We start from the raw sequence: 26,361 nt of genomic DNA on the forward strand, positions 1-26,361 counted from the left end.
TATAAGTCTGTTCTACACAATGTTGGGGTGGAATGGTTAAAATGAGGAACATAAAGCTAAAAATAACAAAGTAATTAGAAATTAAATGAATAATTCCTCAATAATTATTGTAGGTGAGCAAGGAAATAATATTACGTTAGATATTTCTTTTGGTCGGATAATATTATGTCAAGCCCACGGGAAAATTCAGCCTGGGCAAGGGTTGGGTCCTCATGAGCCCAGGCAAGCTCACAGGCAAATTCAGCCCGAGCTGCTGTATGGGCAAAATGACACAATGCTGATGTCATAATGATGTCAGCAACAACAAAAAATACAATTTTTTTTTAATTTTATAAATACCCAATTGTATTCTTTACTTCCCACACCAAAAACTCTATACAAATTCATCTCCTCATATGTTATGTAAATAGTAATTGCCCTTACCCTTGCCCTTTGGGGTGGAATAAAAAAAGACAAGGGTATCACTATTCATGTGAATATTGTGAATAGTGACAAACTTTGCCTTGCTTTTGTTTTATCCTTATCTTTTGGGGTGGATGTGCTCTAATAAGAAAAGAGGCAAATTAGTCCAAGTGGAAAGGGCTTGGATCCTTTAAACAAGAGGTCCTAGGTTCGATCCCAGGCGCTTGCGAATAGAGCAGACTTTGTTGGGAGAGGTCCCCGCTTTGCGCCCGACAGTACCTCGAGGGTTAGTCCCCGCAATCGCGCAGGGATACCTTGGTTTTCACCACAAAAAAAAAAGGCAAATTGGTGTGGGCTTGTGATATGATTGGGCTTCTCTCAAGCGCAAGTAAAATTGGCGCCCTCGTTTTGAGCGCCCTCGTTCTGCAGCGTCCTGTCTCAGTTGCCTTATCATTTTCACAAACATATGGTGGGCACACCCACAAGTATATAACACAACTCAGAAACTCGCTGAAATTAACGAACTATGTCGTCGTCTACTTTGCATTTGGCTTCAGCAATAACCAGGCGATTCCTGTATGAGCGCAATCCTAGAATTCCCAGTTCCAAATCTCCTGCGTTTTCCAACCCTCATCCTTATCACTGCAATTACAATGCGGCAAATGGCAAATTGGCAATGAACAATGCAAGCTTCAAAACCAAACCCAAAACGCAGCGTCGTCGATTATTGTGCACTTCTCAACTAGCAGAGTATGCCCCAACTACTTCTGCAGTCTACGGGTTCCTGCTCCTCAGCGGTGGCCTATTTGCGTGTAAGCTCTTCATTTATTTTTATAAAACAAAGATATCTTCTTTTTTCTTTAGTTTTGCTTAATTTTCAATCAAAGGGGTTTTTTGCTTGCAGATGCGAGATCAGGAAGCAAGGGGTCAATTCTCGGCGGGGTTTCAGGAGCAGCTCTGATGGGCACTGTAAGACTCTTGCTTTCATAGTGACAAGTTACCAACGCTGAACTGTGTTTTAGTTCCAAGTTTTCACATGCTGAAGATTTTAATTTATTTTATTTTTTTGGGTAATTCCATTTTTTGGTTAATTTCTTGTTCATAATGGGTCAAAGAGAATCTAATCTTTAGGAACTTTGAGAAACAAATGTTGGGGTGCCTCCATGTTTCAATGCTGGCAACCTTCATTGGCAGCCTTTATTTATGATGCATTTGGAAACATTGCATTTCCTGTTTCCAACCATAATGGCTATACTGGTATTACACTAGACAAGCCACAGAAGTTACAGATTTCTGTAAAGGAGCAGCCGCCTGAAAAGAGGGCCGTGTGTTTGCTGTATTGACGAATGATACATTTAGTTTCTATCTCCCTCAGAATAGCAGAAGATAAACTTTGTTTCCGGTGTTCCGCAGATGAGCTTCCTTACACCGAATGAACTACACCAGGGAACTTTCATTTCACTGATTAGTGTGGAAGAATGTCTATCAAAATAAGCACAATTCATCGTTTTAGTGCCACATTCTGTTTTTGTTCATCTAAATGAGCTTCCTGTTCCTTTCTATTTCCTTACCTTTTTGAGATGGCTGTAATTTTTGTGGTATGCTTGTAGGCTTACTATCTGTTGCAAACACCAGAGACAAAAGCTATTGGTGATGCCCTTGGGTTCGGATCAGCATTCCTTTTCGCTTCGGTATTTGGTATGCATATGCTACGCTTTTTGTTCAAGATTTTTGCCTGCCCATCTCTGTATTTAGTAACAAGTGTGTGCATAGTGACTTGAATTTCTGCTATGATCTTATACTTAGAATGGAACCTCAACTCCCTCTAGAAGTCTTCTTTATTTTCCAATTTTCTCTAAATGGTTTCAGGTATACGATTAGCCGCCACCCGGAAACTGGCTCCTGCAGGCCCTCTGTTAGCTCTTTCTCTTAGTGCATTGGCTGTGTTTATATCAGCATATCTACAAGATAGTCACTAATCCTAATGTTACTTAGAAATCGTGTATCTCGTGTGAATGTGATGGAGACTTGACTTGTAAGGTATCTTTCGAATTCAGTTTTCGTGTTCCAACTCTTTTCTCTGTTTTGGGTTTGAATTCTGACTTGGTGCTAACCTCTTTTTAGTACGAGTGCTTCTATTATTTTCGGCTCTCACCGCCATTATACTAACTCCACCCACCTAATTTTTCTACTTACCACAATTTTCTTTTGAAAAGACACCACATTGATTACACGCTCCTCAAATAATTTAAACATCACACTTAACCCTAATTTTTCTTTAAGTGCGTTATACAATAGTTTAAGCTTAGGACGAAAACACAAAACCAACAAATTACAAGAAACCGACGATAAATGCGAAATTTGAATAACCCAATAATATGAGGATTTAATAACTACAATAATTTGATTAATTGTATGGTTCAACAAAAAAGGCTACATCCCCCCTCCCTCATTTTCTTTGGGTTTCTAACTAAAAATAAGAATAATTTGAGATTCGTTTGTCCCATCAAATACATAGTTTTCACAAAATTCCAAATATCAACCGATGCATACCCATAATACAATGTCTTTCCTTATGCCTATCCATATCATTGTGCACAAAGTCAGAAACTTCTGGTGATGCTTGTGAGGAAGTGACCTACTGTTGGTGTTGCTTGGTTCATCATTCTGATTGTGGCTGGCAACAACAAACACCCATAAAGTTCATGTCCACTTCCTTGAAAAGAAGGCAGAAAAGGAAAAATGGAAAAGAAAAATAATGGACTTTCTCAAGAGTTGAGAATCATTTTGAGTATCTTCTACTCAACAATCACCATCCCAAAATTTCTTGTGCCGCACAAAATAAATTATTAAAACTTTAATGTCACAATGTCTTAGTTGTTCTTTCTTTTTCTTATTTCTATTTTTATTTTATTTTAGGCAATGGAATCAAGTATTTAATAGTCAAACCACTCTAGCTTTCTCACATGCAATCATCATACTTCAAGCTAAAAGGAAGCATCAACTATCCACTTCACCAGTCCAACCAGTCCAAAGTGATTTTTCATGGGTTTTGTGGGGCATAGAACTAGAAATTAGGGTTCCATTGACTGGCTGCAAAAAAAGTTTCAAATGAATCAGATTGAATGTCTTTTTTTAGTATTAAATTCTGCTGCAATGTGAACCCACTATATTGGCCATTAGGAAGGGTCTCATTTCACTTTTGGGTTTGTACATGGGGAAGGGGTTGGATTTTGTCTGTTTCTCTGTCTTTCTTTGGATGAAATTAGGAATAGTTGGCACTCCCAAACAAAATATCATATCTACCTGCATCTCCTCCTCTAACAATGGTTCTGAGTTAAATTGGGGAACAGAAAAGAAGGGTGGGATTTTGTGACACTTCATTAATATCAAAATTTCCAACTTTCATTATTGAAGAAGGCCCCCCTCTCTCTAAAGGTTATCACCTAACTTTTGTCCGAAAGTGCTGCAGATCAACTGGATCATGAGTTTGGAATGGAACATTCATGAATCACGATCAAAACCAAATATTCCTAAAGAGAAGACCAGTGATTGAATTGAAGACATCAAAGTTAGTGGGAAGTTATGCCCTTATAATCTACCAAACATAAAAATCAGTAATAGTCAAATCCCTTGACAGTATTTGATTAATTCAAATCCGAGTCTACTTTAAACCTAATCTATTACCGGCAAAAAAGTTTATTCAAGAAGCTAGTGTCTCGTAAACTTTGTAAGTTCTCATAACGAGCGAAAGATTCCCCTTCAACTTGGCTGGAAGGGGTTTCCATTTTTGAAATTAAAAATCAAATTTGGTGAACACAACTCAAATGTGTGCAATCAGTCACCAAACAAAAAGGAATGAACATAGAAAATCAAAATCAGGGAGGGGCACCATTTCCCATTACACACATGCAGAGCCACAGACATCGTGAGGATAATATATTCCTGTTTGATGCTACCAAGTTAGCTTTACTCGGTAACCAAGAGACTAAGCTAAGGAAGGTGATTAGGAACTTATTAATCAAGTATTCTCTGATTATTCTCTGATTATGCTTGCTATGTAGAGGCACGATCAAATACTTAATTAAATTAGAGTACCATATAGCCTGGTACACGAATCTTCCCATGAAAATAGGATTTTGTGTGAGCAAAAAGTGTCATCGACTCCACTCAAAAACCTAGGAGTAGAGAAGAGATAATCAATAATTAAATTAAGGGTTGGCGCTCGAGAAACTTCCTTGTCCCGATTTCACTGTTCCTCTCTTTCTATCTCTCTTTTCAGGATCCCATGATGTTAATCATATAATTAAGAAGTGACACTTAATACTTATTAATCCAAACAATAATTGTTAACGACTATAGTGGTGTTTTTTTTTTTTGGGTGCCCCATATACATTATGCATTTTCATTTATATATATATATACTTGTTTTATGAGCATGTTTTTCTGTACAAATATATGTATTGTTAATTAAAAACTTGGAGAGTTGAAAATAGTTATGATTATTTAAGAATTAATCTGTCTGAAGTGTGACAAATATAATTAATTAATTAATATAACACCCCATACACACGGTGAGGAGGAATGTATGATGGATCAGTCACTCATAACCACGTCTGGGGGCCAGATTATTTTTTAAATTAGGACCCAACTATGCAGGGCTCATGATATATATAGCTGTCTTATAACTTTAAGTATTGGTATTAATGGTAATGATTTCTTTGAAAACAATCCATGCATTATGTAAAATTAATGTGAACTAAATTAAACACGTTTGACTTCACACATTATCAAAAAATTTATATATGTAGTTAGTTGCCATTAAATTTTAAAGATTGACTAATTAAATTGAATTGTTCATATATGAGGATGGGGAGGTTATTTGACTTTCACCTTCCCATTACTATGGCTAGCTAGGAACATGGAAGTTTGACAAACTGTTTGATTGGACCAACCCTAGGATGATCCACAAAGAAAAAAAAAAAGGAAGAAAAACTAGGCATCAATTGGGTTTTCTTAACCTGCATATATGAATGAAGGGTGCATCTTTGATGTAAAATTCGTACTTAGGAAGAAAACAATTTAAAATATCGCGATTAGTTTATACTGTGAGAGAGAATGGTGAATTCGTCGTTTTAATGGTTACGGATGCGTTCATGTTAAGTACGGAATTCGAATACTACAAAAAATTGTGGTATGTAATTTATTGCGAGTCTAATCAATCATCTACATAAGCATGCTTGCATGATTGGAATCATATTCCTCTTATGTTATCGGCACAAATTCTGCTAAAAACAAGTTGCACATTAACAATTTTACACCCCACAGCTTTACTTGTTCTTCAACAAAACGGATCAACAAAAGAAGGAACGAAGCACGAAAATATATATACCGACAAGGGAGACAACTTTTGAAGGTGCAGGCTGTAAGAAGAAAAGCAGGGTACGTAGAGGCCTGAAGCCTATTGGCCGCCATGGCAACTTGATTCAACTCAAGAGATGAAACTCTGCGACTTTTTCTGGAAGTTAGATTCAATAATGCATGACATGAGGAAACAAGGACATACATATCTGTATTTGGAATATTCGTCCAGATATATTTAATAATTCAATTAAATAGTGATTGGTTTTGCTTAAATAATGGATTGAAAATGAAAAAAAATAATTAAAAATAATTAAAAAAAGAAAGTCTATGGTTTGTTTAATACATGATTGGGTGGGTGGTGGGATTATTATACTGGACCAAAAATAGGCGCTTTAAACAGAGTTTCACAGGGCCATGTGGGTCATGCTCTGGTCATGAAAGATGCCCATTGGCCAATTGCAATTTGCACTTCTCATCGGAGTCAATGAATAAAAGCGTGCACAAAATGTGGCTCATACGCAATTTTAGCCTTAGGGGTGAGGCTTTTATTTTATTTTATTTTATTTTTTATTTTTTAATCAATGAGCAATGGGATGACAAAAGAGCCGGATATGCCATTACCATCCCTATCTCGGGTTTTACTTTTACTTTCGTTGAGTAATAAGTTCTCTCCCCCTTAACGAGAAAGAAGTATTATGAGATTAACGTATGTATATGTCCAATTTTTCGGCAACTGAAATATAATTTAGACAAATTAATACATATAAAAACTATGATATTAAGTAATATCATAAATTTGAAATGAGAAACCATAACACCAAACAAATTGGATCCACTAAAACAATGTGTACTCTAAATGAGACAGAATTTGGATTGGGATTATTAGAAATTTTTCCCAAACATGGCCCTATACCGGTTTCTATCATTCATACCCGATTCCATTACCGACAAAGCCCTTTAATCCTAACACGGAGAAAAAATTAAGAACTCGAAAAAGAAAAATATCAGTAAACTAAAAAGCTAATCCATCACGGCAGTGAGTGGGGTTGGCTGTGGTCTGGTCTCAGCGAGGTTTGCGGGTGGTACTGTCAGTGACATTAGCATTGTACAGAAAGTATACGAAGCTGTTAAAAAAATGGATGCCATGGCCCAATGGAGGCATTGACTTTTGCCTTATTTAAAATAAATTTGGGTGAGGTTGGAGTTTGGACTGCCTCGGTTTCCTCTCTATATAAACGCCTCTGCATTAATCCCAACACTGACTTGGTGACTGCCTCTGAGTTATATTTCAATCCCCACGTCATATACCTCTATCTTCAGCTCACCTCCATTATTGTAATTCCTCTGTTTATTTGTCTCCGTTCTCTTCTTTTTCTTCTTCTTCTTCATCTCTGGCCTAAGTTTCAGTTTCAATCTTCAGCCTCTTTTTATGAAAAATCCTCTGTATTTCTGAAGACTCTGTTTTTGAACCTGGATCCTTCCATTTCCCCCAATCTTCCTTAATAACACATCAAAAAAATCATTTCCATTATGTAATCCAGTCTTTTCAATTCAATCCCACAAAACTCATTTCTCAAAAAAACCAAAAAAAATTTCAATTTGATTGCTTGTATGAATCTTTAGAGTTATCTGTATAGTTGGCACTCTGGCTCTGCTCGTTTCTTCTATCCCTTAGCAACACATTTATAAAAAAACCTCCAAAGTATGTAACTTTCAGCCTTCCCATATCCAAAGTCCCCAACCCAAAAACCAAAAAAACAAAAAAAATCTTTAGCTAAATTTATTTTCAATATGTACTATCTGTAGTTCTTGGTGTCACCCGCCCTGGCCAGTATCAAAAAGCTCGTGTAGCAACAATTTTATAAAAATCATCAAATTATGTAACTCCAAGCTCTACTCATAACCCAATTCCTCAAAAACCCCCCAAAAAAAAAAAAAAAAAAAAAATTTATCTTGTTTTTCTATCAAATTGAGAAAGAAAAAAGAAGCTAGGAATGCCAGAATCGGAGCCAGTGACGCCGTCAGCGTCGGCGCCCGCGACGCCTGGGACGCCAGCGCTGCTGTTTGCAGGGCCGAGAGTGGACTCTATGTCATATGATCGCAAGTCAATGCCACGGTGCAAGTGCTTGCCTGTGAACGCTCCCACTTGGGGTCAATCTCACACGTGCTTCACCGACTTCCCCACTCCCACTGTCTCTCTCACCCGCAAGGTATGCAACCACTAGCTACAGGCAACATTTGACATTTTTGATCGTATGATCGATTGTTGGTTTCAGTTTAGGAGATGTGGTTTTTTTTTTGTTAATGACAATATAATATGTTTTTGTTAGTCATTATGTGCTTAACAACATAGCTAAATGGTCATTAAGCTTTTTAGGCTTTTAGGCCTTTGCTTAGCTTGGAATGACTAGGACAACCCATAAAGGAGATTCTGTTTGTTTCAGCTTCATTGCGTTGTCGGAGAACATAAACATGTTGATTATATATATATATATATATTCTTATTCAGACTCGTAATTCAGATTAACAGTTTAATAATATAACATGTTTGTATAAAATAACAATACATTCGATAGGTTTTCTATCCCTCTTCACTTCATTCCTCCCCCTCTACTTTCTTTCTTTCTTGAGCATGGAATTAGAAATTAGTAATTATCCAACATCATCGGAAGTATGAATTTTTTTTAAGAATTTTAGTTTCGTCTTTTAATAAAATTAATGATCGAATCATTCTTGTTACTTGTAAATGCCACAAAATATGAGTTTGAAAATAGACATAAATCTAGATGTTTGTGACCACACGTACATTGCATAAATGATAAACAAATAATAATGGAAGTTAGGGACGGTGCCTGGGTTTTGTTTTTTTGTTGGTTCTAAAAAGTTTAGGGGGAGGAGAGACTATCTCATCCCAGGGTCAGGATATACCAAATTTGGTTTTTAATCATTAACAAACTTCTGCTTATGAAAAATCTGTACATGTTTTGAGAGATTCACTATTATACCCAATATAGGGTCCAAATTATTATTATTATTATATTAAAAGAACCCTATGTAAAATGGACTTTAGAAACATACCCAAAAATCATTTACAACATAACAAAAAGGCTTTTAACGTCTTATAAATTACAAAATTGTCATCGATTTCTTAAAACAAGTCCAACCCCAAAACCTCATTAAAAAAACACCCAAAACACTCAATAGGGCATCAAAGTAAATTAATACTCATAATTAAATTCAATAGGGCCAGCTGTAGTTTTTTTGGTTTGTTTATAGAAATTAAATGGTGTAAAGTTTATCTATATCATCAGTGGTAAGAATGGGTATATGACTATATTTTTTTTTCCTTGTTCATGATGGCTGCATTTAACAAAATCATAAAATTCTCAATTTTAATAATAATGGATGTGACAATCTTATTTATTTATCTCACCTCCGTTGTTGTTTATAATTTGACAAAACTTCCCATTCAAGACGAAAAAAAATCTTGATTTTTTTGTGTGCATTATTGTTGCTTGTGGTCGGACGTATTTACTGTTTGATTGAAACGTGGAGTTGAAAAGGTACAAAAAGCTAAAAGATAATATTATTTTGTTAGAAAGATAATTCCTTGTTCAACTCTCTCGAACACATAAAATAAATCAAATAAACATAAGAATACACATACGAACATGTATTAAAAATGAGATATTTTCACCTAACCTTGTAGATTTTACCAAACAGCATCCTTAAGCGACTTGGTCAATTCTTAACAAACCTAATAATTTTAGTAAAATATATATAATTTATAATATATTATATGTATATATACGCATGCATGTAACGTCGTGAAAGCATGACGGCACAATTCTATCAGTCTCCAACTGCCTTATTCCGACCACACAATTAAAATATATCCAGGACGGTTCTGCGATAAAGTTTTGTATATTTTCTTTATATATATATATAAATAATTTTTTTTTATAATGAATTTAACTTACTATTAGCATCACAAGTAATGAAATCTGGTAGGGTTTGGTCGCCCAGTATTCTTGCTTACGTTAGGTTTCGTATGGTTTCATCGTATCTGCTGTATACTCTTAGTGTTTAATAAAGCATCTTTTCCAAAAACATAAGTAAAAAAAACACTAAAACACTCGACCAATATTGCTTTTATGTTTTCTTATGAAGCTATAGGATCCGCTCATTCTGCGAAGCACTTTTGTAAGGTTTCAATGGTGGACAATGAGACCCAAGAAATAAAAAAAGCAACCCTAGTAGATGCTTATTGGTCAAAAGCTTCTTGTTATATACACACATGAAAAATATATGCACTAAGAATATTACATAACAAAAGTGGGTTTGCAGGCACTTTACTAAACTTTACATATTGGTGCACTAAACCCTAAACCCAATTGACAATGGGTAAGGGAGAAGCTCATAACGTGTTATATTATTATGCAAGGCTTTACTTTTCCAGTGTGGGATAATACTCTCTCTGATCGAACCTACGACACGTATTATATTCAGCTAGGAGCTGAGTTTGTCGGAACCTTCATCCTCATGTTTGCAGCAAGCGCCGGACCAATTGTGAACCAAAAGTACCACGGCGCAGAGACGCTGATCGGCAATGCGGCATGTGCTGGACTTGGGGTGATGATTGTGATCTTGTCCACAGGCCATATCTCCGGTGCGCATCTAAACCCATCTCTCACCATTGCCTTTGCTGCCCTGCGTCACTTCCCGTGGGTTCATGTCCCTGCCTACATTGCTGCTCAGGTTTCAGGCTCCATTTGTGCCTCATTTGCTCTCAAAGGAGCTTTCCATCCGTACATGTCGGGCGGCACCACGGTGCCTACTGTGAGCACTGGCCAGGCCTTTGCACTTGAGTTTATCATCACTTTCAATCTCCTGTTTGTTGTCACTGCCGTTGCCACTGATACCCGCGCTGTAAGTATATGCATACATTCAAAAATTCAAAGCAATTTGCTTATTCAATTAATTTTTGGTGAATTTTTGGTGACATGCAGTTGGGAGAGTTGGCTGGTTTAGCAGTTGGAGCTACCGTCATGCTGAATATTCTTATTGCAGGGTTAGTACTTAAATTATTTGCCACCTCTCTCTCTCTCTCTCTCTCTTTTTCTAATTACATGGGCCACAACTGAAAAAAGTGAAAAATGCTGGACGAATATTAATTAATATTAGAATCTTATCAACATTACTTGAAAAAGAGACCCATTATGGAAGCCACATCTGATCTATACATCTCTGATTACAAACAAACAAACAAAAGGTTGTCATATTTTTGTTTTGTTTTGGGGTTTAGGGGTCGGCAAGTTGTCAGTTCATGGGCAATCAGAAGGGTTATGACTCATTCGTTATGACAAATAATTTTCATGCATGCTGGCGAAACGTCACATTTATTTTGAAGGGAAAAGTTGGGTGTGGTGTGATGTTTCTTTCTGTTATCATTTTATCATTTAGCTGCTTAGCCCTACACTGAAAGTTTGATAGATAAAAGATTCCAAACGGATTGTAGTACTAATAATAGCCATAACAACAATATTAATAATTGTTTTTGTTTTATTTTGTCGTGGCAGACCATCGAGTGGTGGTTCAATGAACCCTGTCCGCACCCTAGGCCCGGCTGTGGCCGCCGGAAACTACACCAAATTGTGGATATACCTGGTGGCCCCCACCCTTGGAGCCCTTGCCGGGGCAGGTACCTACACGGCAGTGAAGCTCCGTGAAGACGAGGTGGACGAGCCAGTGCGCGCGGCCAGGAGCTTCCGTCGCTAGATGGATACAAGAGGAGTGCATATGTAGGAATATAATCTCTTATCAGATAATTCGACATGTTATGTCATTCGCCTGTTAATCTAGGTCACATCCATTGATTGACAGTTTGATAACGTAACATGACGAACATAAGATAAAAGAATATTCCTTTATATGCATGGTCCTTGCAATTATGTATGAATTATAGGAAGATTTGATGATAATGAAGTGATATGATAGCTTGAGACAGATTTTATAAAGAATAAGGGCGGGCTGGGAATATATATCTATATATAGAGGATGTGACGCAAAGTCTCCCCTGGCCCGTGGCTTTTTACTGTAAAGTAGTGTGCTTGTTTGGTGTGCACGAAGGCCATCATCTCACAAGGGTCGTTGTCTTGGATGGACGCCTTCGAAATGTATGTGATTGGTGTTTGTCCGGGGCCCTTTGAGAAGACTTTGGATTGGCTCTGTTTGTTTGCTTTGTGTGATGCTTTCTTTTTCTTCTTCTTGTTTTGGGTTTGGAAAGCAAACTGTGTATATTGCTTTCTCTATTATATCATCAATAAAACTGCATTATAATACATTGCTTCTTCTTAATATTATTATAATTTGAAAGCACCATGCGTGTGTGTATATACATTGATATATTTGTGTATTTCGTTATATATATATATAAATAATGTAACGAGAGAGATAGACATATTATTATATACTATTCGTGATAAAAACAATTAATTGAACATGGAGGATGAATTGGTTAGAATTTAGAAGTGAGGTTTTGAAAGCGAAGTCAATTTTTCAAGGAAACAAATTTATGTAGGTATATGTATATGTCAAGCACTTAGTTTTTGGAGTGATGATATATGTCATGGTTTGACACATGCATAAAAATAATTCATCAAAAGCACAGCAAAAAAAAAAAAAGCACACATATCAAACTCTTATTGGCAGAAAATAGGAATTCATACTTTCAAGGGAACGAATCACATGTTTTCTTGATTAATTTTCATTTTACTAACGCGGGACTTTTATATTAGGTACTGTCATACTCATGGGTGGAGCTAGAATTATAAAATTAAGGGGGCCGAAGTAGAAAATACAAGTATATAAAACACCTAAGTATTCAATAATTACATGTTTAGAGCTAAATATTTATAATTTAGTCATATCAAATTTGTTTTTGAGGGAACTATAACTTAAATTATAAGTTGTTTATTACAAATTCTATATGTTTTATATAATATAATAGAGGAGAGATAAAAATATGAGGGGACTAGGGCCACTCCAGGCCTAGGAGTGGCTCCGCCACTGGCCATACTATAGGAACTGATACTAGCACTCAAAAAAAGTTATCATACACTCATTTATGACAAAAACATAATGTAAAGATTGTACTTTGATACATGTGTGAAAATTATTTGAGAGTTGCAATAACAGCTCAATTTTTATTCTTTTAAGGTAATCGGTTGCCAACGGGGTCTAACCCAATTGAAAAAGGCCTTGACTTGTAAATCAATGGTCTCAAGTTCGAACCCCCATGACATTTTGATAGTGTGTGCATGAGAAACCACTCTCCCCTTATAATTTGGACTATCGCTTATATTAAAAAAAAAAAAAACATATTGATGTGGCGTGCACATCACGCATGACACGGACATAGGTTGAAAAAAAGTTGGAAGAATTGGTTGGATGATGGGCCGGATGTGAGCTTGTCCAATAAATAATGGACTTGGGTGGGTTCTCTTCTTACAAGCAGGCCTGGGCCTCCAGTTTAAAAAAATATACAGATCCAGGCGAAAGTTACTCACAACATTAAACCCGCGCTAAATTAAGAAAGAAATTTTGGAGGGAAATGAAAATCTAACAGCAAGAAAATAGAGGGCTTCTTCACCCTCTTCATTCTCCCCTGCCCTTTTCTCATTTCCAGTACCTGCAAATTTCTCAATTGCAGATTTCTTTCGATTGATATTCTTGTCATGACAGATTTATCAGAGCACAGTCATGGCCATACCAATAATAACAAGAGAGACGGAGTTGAAATTTCAGAAAATCGTCTCTTTCACGGCAAGAGGCCGAGAAGCGCTTTAGGCTCGACGGTTTTGGTCGAACTTAAGCATCTGGATGTTCCTCTTACGTCTCCGTCCACCGGCTCTCCGGTCAATTCCATTCGCCTCTATCCGGATCGCCCTTACACGATGGGCCGCAGCACCAACCGCTGCCACTTCGTCTTCGCCGATCGCCGCGTTGGTAAGCAGCATTGTCAGATTATATTTGATTCTCTCAATCGAAAACTGTATATTGTTGACGGCACATTGATTTCGGGTCCTCAATTTAGACCGGAAGAGTGTTGTAGTGTAGTTAAGGCTTCTTTGAATGGGGTTTTTGTGAATGGGATTAGGGTTAGGGAAGACGTGGCGGTGGAGTTGTCAGATGGAGATCAGGTCTCACTTGCTTGTTCAACTGAAAATTCTTGCTGTAATCCGATTCGGATTGGGTTTGTTGTTGATGAGATTGTTTTTGAGGATCAACTTGTTCAAGGTTTTAGTGACTCCCAAGGATCTGTCTCTGTATGTGCATCGGGATGTAAAAGGGTTTTTGCTTCCCGGGTAGACGGTTCTTCGTTTTCCCCCGTTGCAAGAGCAAATTTTATCTCGAGGGAGTGCAGGCGCATTTTGCTTAGCGATGATCCTATATCTTACATTCGAAAATGTGGTACATATTCTTTTAGCAATGGATCCATAACAAGTAATGTGATTGGATCTCCGGGTTTAGATGTTGATAGACTCCCTATTAAGGGGAAAAAATCATTTTTATGTCACACCTCAGACATAGATTGCAATATGGAAAGTAAAATGCAGTCAACCTCAGTCATGCATCACTGTACAAGAGCACTGGTTTCAGAGCGAAACAGTGATTTAGCTCATCTCCGTCTTCATTGTGACCCTTTACATCCGCAAGACAATGAAGTCCCAGTTCCATGCGATTCTTCTGAGACTGATGTTGCTGATCGGAGTCCTGAGGCTTCATCTTTCAATTTTATGAGTAGGGATTACCCTCACAGGTTTGATGGTGTTGTCAAGAACAAAAATTGGAGTAGCAATGTTGGTTCACCTCCTGGCAAGAGATTTTACCTGAATCGCCTTGCGTTTATGGGCCACAACTCTTCAAGTCATCATTCTGCTATATCCTTGCCGGAGCTTCTTTATCCTGTCCAAAGTATTTCACAATTATTTATTGCTACATTCACAAGTGATATTTTGTGGTAGGGTAACCAGAAACTCTTCCCTACTTTCTTGTTGGCAGCATGTCCATCTATCATTTGTTTATGCACCATCCTTGTAGTTTTTCCTACCATTTAGAGTTTCTGATCTTATCTTATTATATTTAACTCGTGTGTTTCACCAGTCTAATTATCTAAGGGTGATGTATCAATAGGTTTTTGTCATCCTGTGAGATTCCTAGCCATCTGCCAGTAACAGTTGCTTGTCATAATACTGAGAGATGTTGGAGTTCAAACCCTGATAAAAGAACATCTTCACCTTATCCAAAATTTCCTAATTTAATTTTAGTGTGAGTAATTTTTTTCGTATATCTCATTCTTTAATGGGCACTTGTATTGGCGCACACGAGCATTACTTTCATTTAATGATTTTCATTTTTTATGTTTTTCATTGAAATAGGCATCCCCTGTTTCCCGAGGCCATAGCTTTTGGTAAAGACCGCGAAAGACATGGCATTGCTTGCCATCATCCAAAATTATTGGTTCTAAAAAGGGATGATAGTATTCGTGTCATCATTACCTCTGCAAATTTAGTGGCAACACAGGTGCTTGTTTAGTTGGAATTCCTGTTATTCCCATTCTGTTGATGTTGATTACATTTCCTATTTGCAAAATGTCACTGCTTATTTATTTAATCAGAACTTTGGGAGTGATGTAGTTGCAACTTGCAATTCATGTTTGCTGTGATTTTATCTTTATTTTTGCCAGTGTCTAGAGAATTATGTGCGATTTGTAATTTTTGCATCTGAATTGTAGAAAGCCTTTGGATGATGGGTACATACAAACTCTTTTTCCCTTTTACTAATTTAACATTTTGTTATTATTTCCAGCATGTAATCTTATGCTCAGATTACTAATTGCTTGTTATAACTTTGCAGTGGAATGAAGTGACCAATACCATCTGGTGGCAAGATTTCCCTCGTAGAAGCGCACCTGATTATTCATCCCTTTTTACTCAATTTCACAATGGGGCAACAAATCAAGACACAAAAACTGATTTTGCTTCTCAACTGGCTGGTTTTATGGCATCTCTATTAACTGATGTACCTAGTCAGGCCCAGTGGATTGCCGAGTTAGCAAAATATGATTTTGGAGGGGCAACAGGACACTTGATTGCTTCTGTTCCCGGAGTTCATTCATATAAGACTCCCTATATATTGGAATCCAGGCACTTCGGGCATGTAAGTGTTTTCATTTGTGTGTGGTCCAACATCTTTTTGTTTGAATGGGAAGCTGATTCGCAAATGTCAACGCCACCTTTACATTTCCTTATCTATAATTACAGACATTTGTCTTTTTATTGGTTCATTGGCTTGGGAAGTTACCCAGAAACTTGAGTTCAGCCATTGCCTAAATTGATAGTAATATGTTTCAATGTTTTTCTTGGAAGTTAAACTTCCACCTCTCCTTCCATGATTATTATTATTATTATTTTTTTCTATTGTGGGTAGGGAATTCAGTAAATGTCAACTTTTCAAGGATACAAGAAAGCTTTCTAGATAGAATTTAACTCACTTTTAGCAGATGCATTTTATAAGTTCCAATAGGGAAGACTTAATATGATTTTTTCAGTGGCTGCTTAATCAAACTAGGTTTTTGATTTTGTAGCTAATTTTTCATGTCAGGCTGATCATGGTGCATCAGGGTCATTTGGTGCGAAATTCCTTGGATCAGTTGAAGCATCTGTGGTTGGTCTAAGCTACCTCTTTCACAATGCAAAAGACTCAAATGGTGCAAAACTTAAGAAGCTGGCTTCATTCCTCAGGAAATCATGTGAAAAAGCTAAAGCTTTATCAATTGTTTTAACAAGAAACAGAAATGTACCTGCAGATGCAAATGCAGTGAACATTCATGTTCCTGACTCCAATAATTTCTATGAGGGAGGTAAATTTCACATTGCTTGGTCCAAAAACACCCTCACTTTTATAAGATTGTTTTTTAATTACTCTATACTTTTGGTATTGGGTGGTTGCCTATTATAATCATAAAACTGTGTGAATGGGGGTTGTTTTGCTCTTCTTGCATGCAGCACAGTTTAATAAGCATTGCCAAAATGTGTGAATGTGGTTTTAAGTTGTGATCCTTCATGCTATTAGCTACCCAAGTTTAATAACTGCGTTTTCCTTGTAGTAGATTGTGTTCAACTTGGCTTCTTGCCTAGAAATGTTGCAAAATGGGTCTCTCCACTTTGGGATATTGGATTATTCAGCTTCTCTGGTTATGTCTGTCCTAAAGAAGCCCTTGCTGCAGCTTTAGGAGGAAACAGCAAGAAAGTACAACTGATACTGCATGTGTCACAGGTATTCAGCATTTATTGCATATACTTTGTGGAGTCATAGATTGGAGCTCACTCTATATAGTAGCATGATGTTTTGGATTTTGGAGTGGGCATATATCAGACTTGATGCTGCTTTTTGCAGGGACCTAAGTTTGAGAATATATCAAAGATCATGCAATCTCAGCATTTTATTGCATTGAGCTCCCTGATTGCTGCAATTCAAAGGTGTACAGGCCTCTGGCGACTACAGGAGGTAATCATCAAATTTCTGAACAGTGTATTCAATCATTGATTATCATATACTTCCTCACTAGATCTGTTTTGCATATACAGTCAATGTAATTACGTAGTTACATGCAAATGATGCTGTTCAGTGGCTTTCTAGTTTATGATGTTATTTCAGTATCTGATGAAATATTTTATTTTTATCAGGTTTTAGGTCAATATAAATGGCCTGAATCACTTGACTCTGATTTTGTTTATGGTGAGTGTATCTTGCACAATCCTAATTTGTTTGTAAGAAATTGGAAGATGTATATTCATTAATGAAAAAAGGAACTCCAAAGACATGTTCTGATTATTTTTTGTTGGATTCCTTTAAAAAAAAAAATTTAAGGCGCATCTTCTATTGGGTCAATCAATGCAAAATTTGTAGCTGCATTTTCAGCAGCTGCAGGAAAAAGATCCTCGGAATTCGAGTCTGAAGAGTCTGATCCAGAGGTAATTAGACCCTTGCCTTTTATAGAAAATCTTGAAAAATTTATGCCATGTTTATTCATTGGATCTCTTAACAGTGGGGCTGTTGGAGTGCTAGTCAAGAATCAAAAAGTCCGTCCATTAGAATACTTTTTCCAACCATTGATAGAGTGAAGAATGCATGTAATGGAATCTTTCCTTCAAAACGCATTCTTTGCTTCTCTGAGGTATGGTGATCGTTTTCAGTCTCTTGTAATCTCTAGTCTAGATCTTATTATTTGTTGACCATACAACTTTTTTGATTTACGTAGAAAACATGGCAAAGGCTCAGGACTTTAGACATACTTCATGATGCAATTCCTTGTCCCTATGATAGAGTAGGACATCCAATGCACATCAAGGTATGAAAATCTCCGTCTTTTTAAATAATTACAGTTTCTTCATGTTTTCCACCTCTAATTTATCAGCATCAAATGAAAACTGTTTCTTTGTCCTAAGTTATTGGATATATGATATATTTTCACGACTGTAGCATCTTATCTGCGTTACATTTTTAATATATGCAGGTGGCACGGAGACGCTTCCACTCAAGGACAGATGCATCTTCGTTTGGCTGGGTTTATTGCGGTTCACACAATTTCAGTGCAGCTGCCTGGGGACGACCAATTAATAGTCCATTTGGTTTGAACATGAATGGACTAGGGAATGCCAACTCTTCTTTGGGTCAAATGCTTCATATTTGCAACTATGAACTTGGGATCATTTTCACCTTTCCCCAAACAGAGACAGATGGTAGTGCCCTAAAAAACAGCACAAACTTGGATGATATTGTTATGCCATATGTTGTGCCTGCTCCAAAATATGGGCCAGGAGACAGGCCAGCAACAAGGAAGGCTATGAGGGAGGCATTAGCTGAACTTACTGAGCAAGAGAGAGAAAGACTTATAGAAGCAGCTACAACCGAGGAAATTATGGAAGAGAATCCAGAGCCAGACGAAGATGAAGTGGTTGAGGTGACTGATTATGTTGCAGAAGAGAAGGAAGAGGAGAAGGCTTATGCCGAGAAACTTTGGATCCAAGTAGACTCATCCCAGAGCTGTTGAATCCCCGTCTGGAGCAAAAATGCTTGATTACTCGGAGCAGAAAGAGTTAAAGACCATAACTGCTTGTTTATGCAAGATAGAAATCTTGCTGTGCATCTCTCAGCAAGATATTCACTGTCACATCTTCCTGCTTAAACCGTTGATCTCACCGACGAGGCAGGAAGTAGCTTATGTGTTGAGTCTTCTGGAGGAAAATATACAGCAACTTTCAAAGTCACCAGATCATTATAGGCAAAAATAAAAGAATGGACAAACCCAAAGTGGTAATTACGATCCTCTAGTATATTACCTTTGATTAATAAGCTGCTAGCCTGCTTGTAACTCTAGTTTCATGTTCTTTGTGTAAGCAGGTCCTGGAAAGTCAGCTGAAAATGGTGCTGCTTCTACAAATAATGGTACAATTTTCCATTTCGTTAAATCTCCTTTGCCTTCTACATTACGATACGAATACATGTGTATGATCTCTGGCCCCAAATAAAAGCAGTAGGCCTGCATTAGAATACGCAGTATTTATGTATTCTATAATCACTCCATTAGGGCTCAAATTGATATTTAACAGAAATATATATGTATTATGTACAGTATACACACTTTTAAATGCTGGACCTGGATGGAAAGCTGGTTAAATGTTGCATACCAAACTTTTAAGGCTGAAACTTGGTATTTAGCAGAACATGTATGAATGCTGGAAGGAAAGTTAGGTAAAAATGTTGCATGCTTACGCAGACTTAACCTATCACATGCCCAATGAAACCCAACCCAGCTTTTGACCCAAAAAAAAAAAAAAAAACAACCCAGCCCAGCACCCCAATAGGCATCTGCCAAGTCAGCCGTCGCAATCCGTTGAAAGGAATTAAAAAACGATTATTTTTCTGAATGGGACAAATAAACAGTGGAATAGAAAAACAACTTTTGCGACGTGTACAAAGAGGAAAGGAACCAAAAAAGGCTGCCACTAGATTGACTTGGCTGGTTCTTGGCGTTGACGTGCCGCCCCACTCTATTCAATACCTTTCGTCTTTCTTTCTTCTTCCATTGCTTGCAGTCCGAAGTTTAATTTTCGAACCTACTTATTTTGTTCTTTTTTGTTCCAAAGAAGAAACCCAACATGGAAGGAGAAGCAAAAAACGAATTGCTTTTTTCTTCAAACTTGAAACCAAGTTCATCTGACTCTGGTCACAATATTGTCACGTGTTCAAGTTTGGTACACTAGATGGCGATCAGATTCAAAACACATGAGAAACAACTCTTATTGTATGGGTTCATGCGAGGCTAAAATGTATAAAGAATTTGCACCATATGCCCTAAAATAAACTTATGACAACTCCAATTTTATGCTTGATTCAAACACTCCACTATTCTTACCACGAAATCATATGATCAATGACGATTATTGAGTTTTTAGCATAAATAGTTACAACTTAACCATCAAATTAGAGAAGTAAAACTCAATTAAAATTCGATGATAAAATCCCTTTTAAAAAGTTCTTATTTTTTTCTTTTGTCAATACCTTTTGAGCAGTACTTCAATCCTCCTCAAAAATTACATTTTGACTCAAGTTTTTTCTTTTCCTATATTAGCATACTAAGGGGATTTTTGACTAATTTGGTTTAAGTGGCATTGATGTGAGGGTGGACTAAGGAGAAATGCATAAACTAGAAGCAAAAACAAGTCTTTGCTTGCAAATGAAGGGATGTCGTCGGACGTGGTTAACAACAGCATCAAACACTTTTCTTTGGCCTTGAGCTCTTAATAACAGATTGATCAATATAAGATATTGAGACGAAAATCCTCCATTATTCTTTATACTATTTTTGAAAGCAAAGCGAAGCAAAATCTTCCCACCTCAAAGCCCTCTCTCTCTCTCTCTCTGCCCAGAGAAAATTCAGAGTTCAGAAGAATGCAAGTGTCATCGTCTTCATCCTCTGTGCTGATACCATCACTTCAATGGAGGGCTCCATCTCACCAGACATCATTTCCTTACTTTCCATTACAATCTGCTAACACTTGTATTAGCAGTTGCTGCTGTGCTCAATTTCATCACCACCATGATCGCAGCAGAAGCAGCAGCAGCCAAGTCTTCTCTATCTACCCAATTCGCCTCATCAACCCATCAACCCCTTTCTCCTCTTCTTTCTTTTCTCAATTCAAAGCTCGTCCCTTTCCCAGCGGCTCAACCGCCAGGAGAAGAAGCAAGCTTCGAATCGTCTCTGAGGTCTTTGAACGATTCACAGAGCGGGCAATCAAAGCCGTCATCTTTTCCCAAAGAGAGGCCAGAGCCCTTGGCAGAAACATGGTCTTCCCCCAACATCTTCTTCTGGGTTTGATCGCCGAGGAGGAACAGCACCGTCATCTTCATCCTACTTCCCATGGCTTTCTTGGGTCTGGCATCACCATTGACCAGGCTCGCGAAGCTGTTCAGAGCATTTGGCATCACCGTGGTCAAAGTCAAACTGCTTCTGCTGACCTTGTTCCTAATGCTAGTCCTGGTCGAGCTGCTTCTGCTACTGATGTCCCCTTTTCAATTAGCACGAAGCGGGTGCTTGAGGCTGCGCTTGAGTATTCAAGAGCCAGAGCTCATAATTTCATTGCACCAGAACACATTGCCATTGGCTTATTCACTGCTGATGATGGCAGTGCTGGTCAGGTCCTTAAAAGGTATTTTCTTGTGAGTTGTGACCCATTTCTCACTTCCATTTTCTTTTTTCTACTTTTGTTGCTCAGCCACTTTCAGCTTTAATTTCCATTTATGAACTGTATTTGGTTATTGGGTTGATAAGTAGCTTTTCTTCTTTATCTAATTCCCTGCTGTCCTAGAAAGGCAATGAGGATAATCTGATTTCAGATTCTGACAAAAACTTTTTTCCTTGTGGATTTTAAATATTATCTGCCTATGTACAGGGCTGTAACTACATTAAACATTTTTCATACTTGAATAAATTTGCATGCTATATGACCAAAATCTTCTATCTTGCTGGTGAAATTGTATAACCCTAGAGAGAGAGAGAGAGTACACTGCCAAGTGCATGAGCTGCATTTACATGATTTTAGATATGGGGGTTTAAGGTTCAATTTTATACATGCCAATTTTCTATTCTGAAGCCTACTAAATGAATGTGATTTCAGACTGGGGGTAGATGTAAACCAGTTGTTAGCTGAGGCAGCCTCCAGACTTCAAGTAGAGCTTGCCAGAGATGGTAGAGAACCATCTGGTGGATTTCAAAAAACTTTTTCCAAAAAATCATCTGCTAAGATATCCTCTGAGAATACAAAAGGTAAGAAGTAAGTTTGCTCATCTCTGTTTAGTTTTTCTTCTTTAAAAAAAATTACAAAATCAGAGGGTGCTCTGTAATTCCACTGTCCTTTCAGAGGAAAGTGTTTTGGACCAATTCTGTGTGGATCTTACTGCCCGTGCTAGTGAGGGGCTCATCGATCCTGTTATTGGCCGAGATACTGAAGTGCAGAGAATTATTCAGATACTTTGTCGCAGATCCAAAAATAACCCCATTCTTCTTGGTGAAAGTGGGGTCGGAAAGACGGCCATTGTTGAAGGACTGGCGATTAGTATTGCACAGGCAGATGTCCCTGCTTTTCTCCTGGTTTGTTCTCACATATGATCATGTTTGTATAGTTCTTCTAGCTCTACACGCTCATCCAAATGCAGTTACATATTATTGAATTTAATAAAGCTGTATATTACATATTTGATTAGCTTTATTGTTCCACAGACAAAACGTGTGATGTCCTTGGATATAGCTCTTTTAATGGCTGGTTCAAAGGAGAGGGGAGAATTGGAGGCGCGTGTTACCACATTGTTAAGTGACATACAAAAATCAGGTGAATGCACTTTTTTTGTATTTTCATACAGGAAAAGAGTCAGTTCCCTTGTGCTCATTCATGATGTGCTTACATTGCAGGAAACATTATTCTTTTTATTGATGAAGTACATACCCTTATTGAGTCCGGAACAGTTGGACGAGGAAATAAGGGGTCTGGTCTTGGCATTGCTAATCTAATAAAACCGTCACTTGGGAGGGGTCAATTACAGGTTATCTGTTTATTTCCCCGTTCATATAATCTTACTTGATATGTTATCTTAGTGACCATTAAAGTCCTCCTATACTGACATGCCATCTGTAATTTTCATTGCAAGTGTGCCTCTAGTAGTTAATAGTAAATCTAGTTAGTGAAGGCACACCTAACACTTAAATGGCACCCATTAGTAATTGACATGACCGGTCATAGACTTGTCCTTCTAAATAAAAGGCATACTGTTGTATGCTTGGCCTATGGCATATTGCTTAGTACTTAATCTATGGGGTTATGCTTAGTGTTTGACCCAGAGATTCTATGAAGAAGGGGCCTCATACAATGAATTGAGGGGAAGTCAAAGAGGATGCTAGAGAAACATGTCCTTCTTCTGTGTTTAAGAGATCTGCTTGTTTTCTAAGTTCTTTAAGCATAGTATAAGTTGCATTAACATTCCACTGTTTGCAGTGTATTGCAGCCACCACTATAGATGAATACAGGATGCATCTTGAAAAGGATAAAGCATTTGTTCGAAGATTACAACCTGTGTGGATTAATGAACCAAGCCAGGTCTTTTTCAATATATATTTTCATCTTATCATAAGTAAAGTGGTTAGTCATTGTATAATTCATAACTGGACTTTATATGAAATTTTTTAGGATGATGCGGTTAGGATTCTTTTAGGTCTGCGTGAGAAATACGAGGCCCATCACAATTGCAGATACGAACCAGAAGCCATTGATGCCGCTGTGTATCTGGCAGCAAGATATATAGCTGATAGATATCTACCTGATAAAGCTATTGATCTCATTGATGAGGCGGGAAGTAGAGCTCGAATGGAAGCTTTTAAGAGGAAAAGAGAACAGCAAATTGGCATACTTTCAAAGTCACCGGATGATTATTGGCAAGAAATTCGAACTGTTCAGGCTATGCATGAAGTGGTAATGACATCACTCCTGAGTTCTATCATATACTTACCTTCTTCAATGATCCTCTAATAATATTAGTGTTATGAATTTAATATAAGCAGGTCCTAGCAAGTGAACTGAAAAATGGCACTGCCCCTAGTGTGGATGATACCAAAGAACCTATGCTAGACTCCTTTTCATCATCCACAGCAGACAATGAGTACGGTTTTTGGCCCTGAAAGTATGTATGGAGGGCAGTCGGCCTTTCCCCAAGGTCTCAGAATGATATTTAACTGGATTTCTTGCTAATATATTTTTCAGACCTACAGTGGTGAGATCAGATGATATAGCAGCAGTTGCCTCACTATGGTCAGGAATCCCTCTTCAGCAGCTCACTGCTGATGACAGAATGCTTCTGGTGGGTCTTGATGAGAGGCTTAGGAAGCGGATTGTTGGTCAAGAAGAGGCTGTTGATGCCATTTCTCGAGCTGTTAAGAGATCCCGCGTTGGACTGAAGGATCCTAACAGACCCATTGCAGCACTGCTCTTTTGTGGTCCTACTGGGGTTGGCAAAACTGAATTAACAAAAGCTTTGGCTGCATGTTATTTTGGATCGGTAAGTCTTCACTCTTTATTTAGAAGGTATTCTTTCTACATTGGATAATTGTTTAGACTAAAAATGCAATGGAACCTTGATGCTGTCAAGAGCGAGATGAGGTGTAGGCATACATTCAATCTAAATCAATTTTTGTGTGATCCTTGATGTTATGGTTACAGGAAGAAGCCATGCTACGGTTTGACATGAGTGAATATATGGAGCGGCATTCTGTCAGCAAATTAATAGGGTCACCCCCAGGTTATGTTGGCTATGGAGAAGGAGGCACTCTGACTGAAGCTATTAGAAGGCGACCTTTTACAGTGGTTGTGCTTGATGAAATAGAGAAAGCCCATCCAGATATCTTCAACATCCTTCTCCAAATGTTTGAAGATGGCCACCTCACTGATGCTCAGGTTTGTGGCCTTTGTCATTTAGTTAGTTAGTTAGGTTCTTAGCTGAATGCAAGGAAAATTATTACTTGGTTGCTCCATAATTTTTTTTTTGGGGTCGGGCTGGGGGGAGGGAGATTCTTCAAGTAAGTTTTGTGTTTACTTTCTTCCTAACTACGGTCTTCGATCATTGTCTCATTTGATGTAAAATTTGGGTTTGATAGGGACGGAGAGTATCATTTAAAAATGCATTGGTAGTGATGACGTCCAATGTGGGATCTACTGTCATTGCGAAGGGTAGACAGAGCTCCATTGGTTTCTTGCTTGCAGATGATGAGGTAACTTCTTATGCTGGAATAAAAGCAACAGTAATGGAAGAACTCAAGACATATTTTCGTCCAGAGTTGCTGAACAGGATAGATGAAGTAGTTGTATTCCATCCCCTTCAAAAGGCTCAGGTTTGTCATCTTCCGTTGATTTGAAGGAATCAATGTAAACTATAGATGAGTGTTGAATTAATATGGCTTGATGTTTAAGTTGGACGATTGATTTACATAATTTGTTTATCGTAGATGCTCGAGATTGTAAATTTGATGCTACAAGAGGTGAAGCAAAGGCTAATGTCTCTGGGAATGGGATTGGAGGTGTCTCAATCAGTGAAGGACCTCATATGTGAGCAAGGCTATGACAGGTTTTATGGTGCCCGTCCTCTTAGGAGGGCAATTACATCAATAATTGAAGATCCGTTGAGCGAAGCGCTTCTTGCCGGAGGTTACAAGCCTGGTGAGACTGTCATTATCGATTTAGATGCTACCGGAAACCCTTTTGTAAGAAATGGATCAGAGCAGAGTGTCCACATATCTAATACCAGTGTACAAAATCCATCTTGTAGTTAATCCATATAATCTTATGATCTTTTCGTAATAGGCATGCGCACAAGTTTTATTGAAGTGCACAGGTGATTTATTAATTGTATATAAGAATCAATGAAGCATTTGTTACAAGTCATTTATAGAAACAAACAATTGGTACGCTACCGCTTTTTCTTCCATTTGTCTGTGCTTTTAGTTACAACATTGGAGGAGGTAGATTGAAATATGGTACCTCTGAAAATAAAGAGGTATCAACAGTTGCTTAGTCACCATAATGCGATTAAATCATTGTTCTACGAAGTTAAAACCGCAAAAATTGAAACTAAAGAGACCAAAGTAGAATTTCGGCCAGGACCAACACTATTATTCGGCCTCAGTACAATCCATTTTACAACCATTACTTGTGGCCCTTTAAAGCTCACGTTTCAATCTGCTGTTTCTTATAAAAGAAAAGAAAATAGCAATCGATTCTTTTTCATCTACAGATACAAGATTCTTTTTCATTTTGTTTTTTTCTTTGTGATTCAAAAAATAAACATGGCAGGCTTCCTATATATACGGTGACTGATTCTTTCTTTCTTTCTTTCAATGATGTGCACCCCACTGCTTCTACTTGGTTCCAGCGATGCATCTGAAAATGCCATTCCCAAAGTCTCTGCTTATATACCAAACTGGTTTTA

General features: G+C 37.7%; 4 protein-coding genes and 1 long non-coding RNA gene across 6 annotated transcripts; 4 read left to right on the top strand and 1 right to left on the bottom strand.

Annotated features, from left to right (window-relative positions):
* Positions 1-784: 784 nt before the first annotated feature.
* LOC110757785 (Transmembrane proteins 14C) lies at positions 785-2,481 on the top strand. Its single transcript, XM_088253648.1, has 4 exons — positions 785-1,214; positions 1,307-1,371; positions 2,013-2,100; positions 2,272-2,481. Exons 1-4 carry the CDS (start codon positions 929-931, stop codon positions 2,379-2,381), a joined length of 549 nt encoding a protein of 182 aa, XP_088109774.1. The 5' UTR covers positions 785-928; the 3' UTR covers positions 2,382-2,481.
* A 4,492-nt stretch (positions 2,482-6,973) lies between these two features.
* On the top strand, positions 6,974-12,107 carry NIP5;1 (NOD26-like intrinsic protein 5;1). The gene is made up of 4 exons (XM_021959531.2): positions 6,974-7,976; positions 10,276-10,695; positions 10,776-10,837; positions 11,346-12,107. The coding sequence occupies exons 1-4, from the start codon at positions 7,761-7,763 to the stop codon at positions 11,542-11,544; spliced, it is 897 nt and encodes a 298-aa protein (XP_021815223.1). The 5' UTR covers positions 6,974-7,760; the 3' UTR covers positions 11,545-12,107.
* A 1,268-nt stretch (positions 12,108-13,375) lies between these two features.
* On the top strand, positions 13,376-18,888 carry LOC110757804 (forkhead-associated domain-containing protein / FHA domain-containing protein). 2 transcript variants are annotated; one of them, XM_021959533.2, is made up of 12 exons: positions 13,376-14,788; positions 14,962-15,096; positions 15,207-15,351; positions 15,685-15,987; positions 16,432-16,690; positions 16,937-17,106; positions 17,227-17,337; positions 17,517-17,568; positions 17,701-17,804; positions 17,879-18,007; positions 18,092-18,181; positions 18,347-18,888. In XM_021959533.2, the coding sequence occupies exons 1-12, from the start codon at positions 13,503-13,505 to the stop codon at positions 18,881-18,883; spliced, it is 3,321 nt and encodes a 1,106-aa protein (XP_021815225.2). In that variant the 5' UTR covers positions 13,376-13,502; the 3' UTR covers positions 18,884-18,888. The 2 variants fall into 2 exon arrangements, with proteins under 2 accessions (XP_021815225.2, XP_021815226.2); XM_021959534.2 differs by having other exon boundaries at positions 16,940-17,106.
* Positions 18,675-19,382, bottom strand: LOC148294547 (uncharacterized). The gene is made up of 2 exons (XR_015835893.1): positions 19,173-19,382; positions 18,675-19,067 (listed from the first exon to the last, which is right to left on the bottom strand). It is a non-coding gene; the product is annotated as an uncharacterized LOC148294547 (long non-coding RNA).
* Positions 19,383-20,498: 1,116 nt separating this feature from the next.
* On the top strand, positions 20,499-25,860 carry ERD1 (Clp ATPase). Its single transcript, XM_021959516.2, has 12 exons — positions 20,499-21,542; positions 22,011-22,159; positions 22,254-22,483; positions 22,613-22,721; positions 22,802-22,932; positions 23,382-23,483; positions 23,574-23,855; positions 23,945-24,042; positions 24,144-24,438; positions 24,600-24,833; positions 25,034-25,267; positions 25,382-25,860. The coding sequence occupies exons 1-12, from the start codon at positions 20,785-20,787 to the stop codon at positions 25,703-25,705; spliced, it is 2,946 nt and encodes a 981-aa protein (XP_021815208.1). The 5' UTR covers positions 20,499-20,784; the 3' UTR covers positions 25,706-25,860.
* Positions 25,861-26,361: the final 501 nt, after the last annotated feature.

Source organism: Prunus avium, chromosome 5, assembly GCF_965620075.1.
Source record: "Prunus avium chromosome 5, drPruAviu1.hap1.1, whole genome shotgun sequence".
NCBI classification, from domain to species: domain Eukaryota; kingdom Viridiplantae; phylum Streptophyta; class Magnoliopsida; order Rosales; family Rosaceae; genus Prunus; species Prunus avium.

Excerpts from the sequence above, each read along its gene's own strand:
- LOC110757804 (XM_021959533.2), top strand. The coding sequence starts at position 13,503 with ATGACAGATTTATCAGAGCACAGTCATGGCCATACCAATAATAACAAG. Across the intron at positions 14,789-14,961 it reads TTCACAAGTGATATTTTGTG|GTTTTTGTCATCCTGTGAGA; the intron begins GTAGGGTAACCA and ends ATGTATCAATAG. Across the intron at positions 18,182-18,346 it reads GACATCCAATGCACATCAAG|GTGGCACGGAGACGCTTCCA; the intron begins GTATGAAAATCT and ends TAATATATGCAG.
- ERD1 (XM_021959516.2), top strand. The coding sequence starts at position 20,785 with ATGCAAGTGTCATCGTCTTCATCCTCTGTGCTGATACCATCACTTCAA. Across the intron at positions 22,160-22,253 it reads ATCCTCTGAGAATACAAAAG|AGGAAAGTGTTTTGGACCAA; the intron begins GTAAGAAGTAAG and ends CTGTCCTTTCAG. Across the intron at positions 22,484-22,612 it reads ATGTCCCTGCTTTTCTCCTG|ACAAAACGTGTGATGTCCTT; the intron begins GTTTGTTCTCAC and ends ATTGTTCCACAG.
- LOC110757785 (XM_088253648.1), top strand. The coding sequence starts at position 929 with ATGTCGTCGTCTACTTTGCATTTGGCTTCAGCAATAACCAGGCGATTC. Across the intron at positions 1,215-1,306 it reads CAGCGGTGGCCTATTTGCGT|ATGCGAGATCAGGAAGCAAG; the intron begins GTAAGCTCTTCA and ends TTTTGCTTGCAG. Across the intron at positions 2,101-2,271 it reads CCTTTTCGCTTCGGTATTTG|GTATACGATTAGCCGCCACC; the intron begins GTATGCATATGC and ends AAATGGTTTCAG.